At 40.8% G+C, this 7,844-nt stretch overlaps 1 protein-coding gene across 1 annotated transcript; it reads left to right on the plus strand.

Moving 5' to 3' along the window:
* Positions 1–3,578: 3,578 nt before the first annotated feature.
* Positions 3,579–4,747, plus strand: LOC148649352 (gamma-crystallin M2-like). Its single transcript, XM_088605944.1, has 3 exons — positions 3,579–3,611; positions 3,707–3,949; positions 4,418–4,747. The coding sequence occupies exons 1-3, from the start codon at positions 3,603–3,605 to the stop codon at positions 4,691–4,693; spliced, it is 528 nt and encodes a 175-aa protein (XP_088462070.1). The 5' UTR covers positions 3,579–3,602; the 3' UTR covers positions 4,694–4,747.
* The last annotated feature ends 3,097 nt before the right edge of the window (positions 4,748–7,844 follow it).

A 7,844-nucleotide genomic window follows, 5' to 3' on the forward strand; every position in this document is an offset into this window, starting at 1 on the left:
TTCATGTTCTGCTTCTTATCGTAATTTTTCTTTCATTTTTACTTTCCTAGTTCCCTAGGTTCCAATGCAAACATGTTGCAAGGCACTCACATACTGTACAGCGGGGGCAGAAATTATACACCGCAAGACTGGGAGACATACAGAGTCTGAAATCTGAAAGAAATAGTTCTCCATTAATTTGAAATGAGCGTATTATAAACTAGGGTTGGCTGAGCGTCGGGGCTGCGCAGCCGGAGCGAAGCCAGCCAGCTGTTGTCAGCTGAGCTCCGGACACGGAACTGGAACTGGAGCTGTACTGAAGGTCTGGAGACTGGAGCTCAGCTCTGTGAATGAATGACTTGATCCAAAATCCAAACCGGAGTCAGAACAGTTCCAAAGCCGGGAGCAGGAACAGCTCTGGAGTCAGGCTGGAGCTGGGGATCCTGATCAGCCCCTAATCAGCTCTGGAGTCAGGCTGGAGCTGGGGATCCTGATCAGCCCCTAATCAGCTCTGGAGTCAGGCTGGAGCTGGGGATCCTGATCAGCCCCTAATCAGCTCTGGAGTCAGGCTGGAGCTGGGGATCCTGATCAGCCCTTAATCAGCTCTGGAGTCAGGCTGGAGCTGGGGATCCTGATCAGGCTGGAGCCTGTGCTGACCTACTGGTGCTGCGCTGAAGCTGGAGCCAGTAAATCCAGAGCAATGCCTAGGCTATTATAAACACTGGTGAAAACACACTCTGTAGGTCAGATACTTTAAATTTGCCAAGTGCCACAGACACAAGCTGAGGTGACACTGTGAAACAGCCATGAGACTTAAAAAAATAACCGATTAATGAAATTGCCAGATCTCAGGTTTTAATGGGATATCATTCTGTTCCCAACCTTCCTGTCACATTTCAGTTCCCGAAATATGACAGTCTTCACAAATTGCATCTTCTTTGTTTGCATCAACAAGGTTTTGATTCATTCTTAATTCTTGATTAAAATACTACCTCTATGGCCAAATTAACTTGTCAAACATACTTCTGAGGACAAATTTTTAAGAACAGGAAGAAAAATTGTTTTCTTATTTTAAGGATATAAAATCCAAATTATGTACTGGTCACTATGGGTATTCTTAAGACTGCAGAAAACTGAAGCTTCATTGGGCTGATTGTTTTGAGCAGCAGGTGGCGCTGTGGAGATTCTCTGTTGTGCAACTGAGCTGGTGTGGAACGCATAGGGCTCAAGGAGGTACTATAGCCAGGATGGAATGAGAGCTAATCACAGGGCTCGCACACACACTCACAAGCACACCCACACAAGCACGCACACACAGCCATGCACATACTGTACACAAGCTGACACACTCACAAGCACACACAAGCATACAAGCGCACACACACACAGCCATGCACATATTGTACACAAGCTGACACACTCACAAGCACACACAAGCATACAAGCGCACAAACACAAGCGCGCACACACAGAAGCACACAAACAAGCAGACACGAGCAGGCACCTGTACAAAACCCATGTGTACGTATGGGTGGGGAAACATGTAAAACCCTCACAGAACGATCCCTCAGTAAGCTCAAAATGAAGACCCAAGAACTGTGGCACCACAACTTTGTCCTTCTTCCAGGTCATTGAATAAAAATGTATGATGCACAACTGGTTATACTGTAACAAGCAACTTGATTTTATGCTTTCTTTATATTTGTGTAAAAAGTGATTTTTTTGTTAGCCACTTTCAAAGCTTTTTATTTTTTACATTTGTTATTATGTAAATATATCATGTGGGTGCATGTTTACATTATTCGCTCTGTTAGCATTGAACACCTGGCATTTAATTCCCATTTCAGTCTCTTTTCTGACAGGACCAGTACTAATCCAAGTGGGCTGATCTAAAATAAATTGCTAGGCTCCACTTCACCTTATTTGTGTTTATCATATTTGAGTAAAGAATGCAAGATTCAACAATGTGCCTTTACATACCATCAAAGACACAACAAAGACACAACAGGGTGCTCTTGTGAGACCTGTAAATAACTTGAAAGTGCAGTTTGAAGGCTGTGTCTAAACTAACAAGTAAAAGTGATTGATGTAAAAAATGTACTTGAGTGTTGAAGTATATATTTTTATTAAAACTCAGAGATCTGAAAGACAGCAACTAAATGTTTCGTTGACTTAAAAAAAAAGTCGTTGTACAGTACGATGTCAGTCAAAGTCCTTAACAGTTAATTTAGAGCATCCTTTCCTTAGAAAGTACTCCCCATTAATAAACAGGATTTACTGGCACTGTAGTTCCAGCAGACTGTTCGCCTAAATCTTATTGTCATACATACTGTAGGAAACAAGGAAACAACAGTTGACTTTAGCTATAGTGCTGTATACAGTATGTGGTTTAAATATGAATTCTAAAAGTATCTAAAAAAAGATTAACAAAGATGTAACAATACATTTGGGGTTAAATACTTCAGTAATGTTATAAGACTACATTGTCATTGAATCAATGAAACATTGATTTGATCTATATGAGAATAATCTATTGAAGGTTTTAAAAAATTCTAATTGAATTTTTTTGTCTAATTTAAAGTGCTATCCACTTAAAATTAAACAAATTTAATCAGATTCCATCAGCAACGTTTAATGTTTTTTTATCTTTAACAGACTATCATTGTTTAAGGATTAATTATTTGAAAGAACCTAAGCTACAGTACATGACAACAGTCTCCTGATGTAATAACAACTTTGGCTAAAAACATGACCTTTGTTTCAAACAGCAAGATAGGCTAAATGGCACATTTTCACTACTTCCAGAATCTTTTCTGGGTGATAATTGTGAAAGCAATGTTCCAGCAACTTTCTGAACTTCATGCTCATCAAACGTCATGCTTATTCTTAGACAAACTGGCACAGGAACCATGCCAAACATGTATGGATAGAAACCATTGTTTAATCATAATGGAGCTGTACAGCAAACCACATGCTGCTAATTCATCGGCTTCATATATTTGAAGAACACAAAAACCCACTCTGTATTTTTCTATAAAAGTTTGGTAAATATAATCTTATATTTGCTCTAAAGCAACAAAATGGGAAAGGTAAGATCTCTGGCTGTATACTGGTGAATGACATACAGTATGCTGATTCCTCTTCTCTTTTTTAGTTTAGAGTTTAATGATCAACTCTTATCTTTTTTTCAAGTTTCTATGCATAAATAAAGCACTTTTGGCCAACAAGGAAGATTATCACCATGAAGTGAGCAGTTTAATAAATTTGTTTTACACTGCATAATTTATGCACAATCATATTTCCTCTGGAAATGCTCATTACAAAATGCTAAAAAACATTTCCACCATTACTTTTGCTCATCTTTGTTTCAGTCTTAATGATGGTTATATATTCTCAATAGAAAAAAGGTTTTCCTGTTTAGGTTTAGACAATAGGTTGCATTCTAACATCATACAATGGTAATTCACACTGTACAGACAGCAATTGTAGGCCAGTTTGAGTTAAAGCAATGAAATAGTGCAGCTGACCAAGCAGAAGTGGACAGCATTCACGTGCCCTTCTGCTGGGTATAAATAGGAGCAGGAGTGTAGATCACAGACAGCATCTGCTCACCAACCATCACCATGAGGAAGGTACAGAGCCTCTGTGTTTACAGATTGTAGTTTCAGAGATGAACAGTAGTTGGAAAAGCACAGTAGAGTAACACTGATGTTTTGTCCTTTTGCAGATCATCTTCTACGAGGACAGGAACTTCGGGGGGCGCTCCTATGAGTGCAGCAGCGACTGCGCCGACATGCACTCCTACTTCAGCCGCTGCAACTCCATCCGAGTGGAGAGCGGCTGCTGGATGGTGTACGAGCGCCCCAACTACATGGGCTACCAGTACTTCCTGCGCAGGGGCGAGTATCCCGACTACCAGCGCTGGATGGGCTTCAACGACTCCATCAGGTCCTGCAGGATGATCCCTCATGTAAGATTATGAGACTTGCTCTGATCAGTTTTTATTAGGATGCTATTTAAGGTTAATTGAGTGCACATGTTAATTCAGATAATTAAATTAGCTTTTCTATTCCATGCATTTCACATTTGAAAGTAGTACTTTAGGCACACAGCCAAAACTGACAGAATGTGCTATAAAGCACAGTACTTTCATAAACACATGCTATGTTGGAAGCAAATAGTAAAACAAAAAATTAATGTTTAACTATAAATAATGCTAATGCCAAATGAATGGTTTTTACACTAAAACAATTAGCTTTTCAGACAGTTGTGGGCAGCATAAGGTTTCACTGTGATGGCTATTGCAAAGTATGGCTTTTAACCAATAACACAAAAAACTAGGATTCACTTAGCAAAGTAATACTAATGCTAGTATTTTGAGAACTTACTAAGGCAAGTCCCAGTTCAGTCCGTGTTACGGAATGTCTTGTGTTCACAGTACCAAGGCTCCTACAGGATGAGGATCTACGAGAGAGAAGGCTTCGGAGGCCAGATGATGGAGTTCATGGACGACTGTCCCAATGTCTACGACCGCTTCCGTTACAATGACATCCACTCCTGCAATGTGATGGATGGATACTGGATGTTCTATGAGCAGCCCAACTACAGAGGCAGGCAGTACTTCATGAGGCCCGGAGAGTACAGGAGGTTCAGCGACTGGGGAGGCATGAGCCCCAGGATCGGCTCCTTCCGGCGCCTCATGGACTTCTGTTAAATAAAGAGCAATTCTTTCTTATTTGTGAGAACACAATAAATAAAAAAAAAACAATCTCATACATCTGTCTTTGGGTCTTTTCTTCAAAAGGAGTGCACATGGTGCTTTAGACAGTAACCCAGAAGTGAAGACGTAGCTGGTCAGTAGTTGTAGCAGAGAGGAGTCCAGTCTGGGCTCAAATAGGAAGGACATTAGACTGCTTTTCTATCCGTCTGCCAGATAAAGCACACCACGGGAGGTGTTCTCCACAGGTTCTTCAATTTCCTTGAACTTGGTGAGCAAGCAGTAAACCCTGAGCTCTGAGACCGTTGATTGCATCAGTTATTTACACAGAATTTGAACGCAGTCACTTGGTCTTTTGGAACATGAAATTCTGTGAACAAGTTAAATGACCAATGTTTGAATGCAAGTGATAGAAATCAGACAGTGTGTCAATTTAGTTAAGACTTGTTAGGTTTTACAGCTGATTGAATGAAAAGGTAAAGAAAAAGCCACCACAGTGTAAAACTCAGGCCTGGCTGGTAAACGTTATAAATTGGCTATGTCAATTGTATTGATAATTGAAGTGGCACTTTACGCTTTTGACATTGTTACTGTAGAGATCTTTGAGATAATAATAATAATAATAATAATAATAATAATAATAATAATAATAATAATAATAATAATAATAATAATAATAATAATAAGAATCCCTTATTCGTTTATGGTTACCATTATATAATAATCACATTTAGCAAAATATGCATTTAAGGATATCAACACAAGTATTTTTAAGATTTCTGAGAAACTTCAATATATTTTCAGATGCAGTTCAGACACCTTTCAAATGTTATCAAATCTATCAAAACGTTTTCAGTGTGATATTTTCTCCGGACTCATGCCTGAGTTTATGGGTTGAAGTGTCCAGTGCAGAAAGTGCTATTGTATCTTGATCTTACTTGAACCCAGCTCACCAGCTGTGAAAGTGGGAAAAAGCCCTGCTGGGGGTGGTCACTGTGAGGACTGGTGTCCCACCCAGGGGAAGAGTCACGTGCTCTCTAGTCAACCCTATAGGAACCAGGAGGAGCTCTGGCCTGCTGAGCCACTGTGATTTGGACTTCACCTTTTTATGCTGTACCTCTAAAACGTAATGCACTGCTTTTCTTTCTCTCTTCTTCCAAACGAAAAACAGATTTCACGTCGTTGATAGAACTACAATAATTACATGTCGTCTAGGTGCTCTGAAGAAGGGTGAGACAGTGCTTCACAGGTCTGAGGGCCTGAGTTAGACGGAGGCTCTGTATCTCTGATCTGCACCCCGGTGTGAGTGTGCGAGGGAGTGTGTCTGAGTGAGGGACCGGCCTTGTGCCCTGTACCACTGTCACCTCATAAGCATGAAGTAGTTACTGAAAAGAAGTGGGCAGATATTCTGATTAACAGAGAAAAAAAAAAGACAAGGTGAGGCTTTCATGGATTTGTTCTTAAACCTACTCAATGTCTACATGAAGGCAAAACGATTGTAGAGACCCCTTAGAGAACAGGAAGTCAAATAGAAGACTACCACGATCTGGTCATCCCTTCTGGGATTGAGATTAGTATCAAATCATCCATTCATCCATTCTCTGTTCTGCCTTACTCAGCTCAGGGCTAGAGGGCAGCCGGAGCCGATCCTGGCAGGAACAGGCACAGGGCAGGATACACCCTGGACAGGACGCCAGTCCATTGCAGGGCACACAGACACACACTCACAGCAGACCCAATTTGCCCAGAAGCCAATAAAGCTCCCAGTATGTTTTTGGACTGTGGGAGGAAACTAGAGAACATGGAGAAAACCTAAATGAACACGGGGAAAAAACACAACCTCCACACAGATCGAACCCCTGAACTGGAATTGAACTCAGGACCTTGGCGCTGTGCCACTTGCTCACATGACTGCATTGAAAAGGGCTTGTGAAAAGCTCAGCTTGTCATTTCAGCAGAAGTTGAGCTCTGTGGCTCTGATATGTGAGCCCGGGTCATGTCACTATCCATGTGTGACTCTTCCCAAATAGGCGGACTGAAGGTGAGATAGGGAGGGCAACACATAACCAGAACCCAGTCACTTTTCAGCAAAATAACAACCCTCGTAATATCTGTGGTCACTGAAAGATGCTCTTCTTGTCCAGTCAGAGTGAAGTCTCCTGTATGATACCCTGGAGCTTGCAAGATGATTACCACATTCAACTGGCCATGCCTGCGGAGCATGTCAGAAGTTCCTCCTCAAACAGTAGAGTGTCTTCAACAGCTCTTGATCCACAATTGTTTGTGTGTACTACAGGGTACAGGCTGTGAACTTTGACATTTTATTTTCAATGTTTATCAGCTAAAAACTAACTGACCATCCATTACAGTGGTTCCCTGTCCTGGTCCTGGTTCCCTGCACACCTGCTAGTTTTTGCTGCAGCCAAGCCCTCAGTGGCACTACCAAACCCTTCAGGGACTTCATAACATTAATTTGAACAGTTTGTTCCCAGCCCTTCAACATGTTGGAGAATTTAACCATTGTATTTTGTGAGCCAAATAAAACCTCAAACTCGTGCCAAGAAACAAAATGCAATTATACCAATGTCTTAGATCAATTAAGGCCACAATTATCTAATTTAGGTGGGATGGAATGAAAATCAACAGGAGCAACAGGTGTGTGGGACACCAGGATCAGGACTGGGAACATCTGATCTATTAAATGCAATCAATGAATGTGGTCCTTATCCATACAAACATAGAAAAGGCACAAGAAGGCCATCAATATTAAAAGAAAAAAAACAGTGCATCATTGAAGGCACTGAAATCCTTATTTGATCGCTATAGTTTTGTAATAGTCTTAATGAAGAGGATTGAACATACATTATTCAAAATGATTGCCACAGAAAATGCACAAACTGCAAGAGTAATTTCAGCCTTGCAAAGTAACTTTACAACATTATACGCAACAAAGGAAAGCACAAATATTTTGTAATCCTTTTTGTTTATGTATGCATGCTCTACAATGGTACTTCACACTGAATAGAAAGCAACTATAGTTCAGTTTTAGTTAAAGCAATGCAATAGTGCAGCTGACCAAGCAGAAGTGGACAGTATTCACGTGCCCTTCTGCTGGGTATAAATAGGAGCAGGAGTGTAGATCACAGAC

This window comes from Lepisosteus platostomus, chromosome 14 (genome assembly GCF_059453375.1).
Source record: "Lepisosteus platostomus isolate fLepPlt1 chromosome 14, fLepPlt1.hap1, whole genome shotgun sequence".
NCBI classification, from domain to species: domain Eukaryota; kingdom Metazoa; phylum Chordata; class Actinopteri; order Semionotiformes; family Lepisosteidae; genus Lepisosteus; species Lepisosteus platostomus.

Bases quoted from the DNA above. Each gene is read 5' to 3' on its own strand.
- LOC148649352 (XM_088605944.1), top strand. The intron at 3,950-4,417 runs GTAAGATTATGA...TTGTGTTCACAG, and splicing joins CCTGCAGGATGATCCCTCAT to TACCAAGGCTCCTACAGGAT.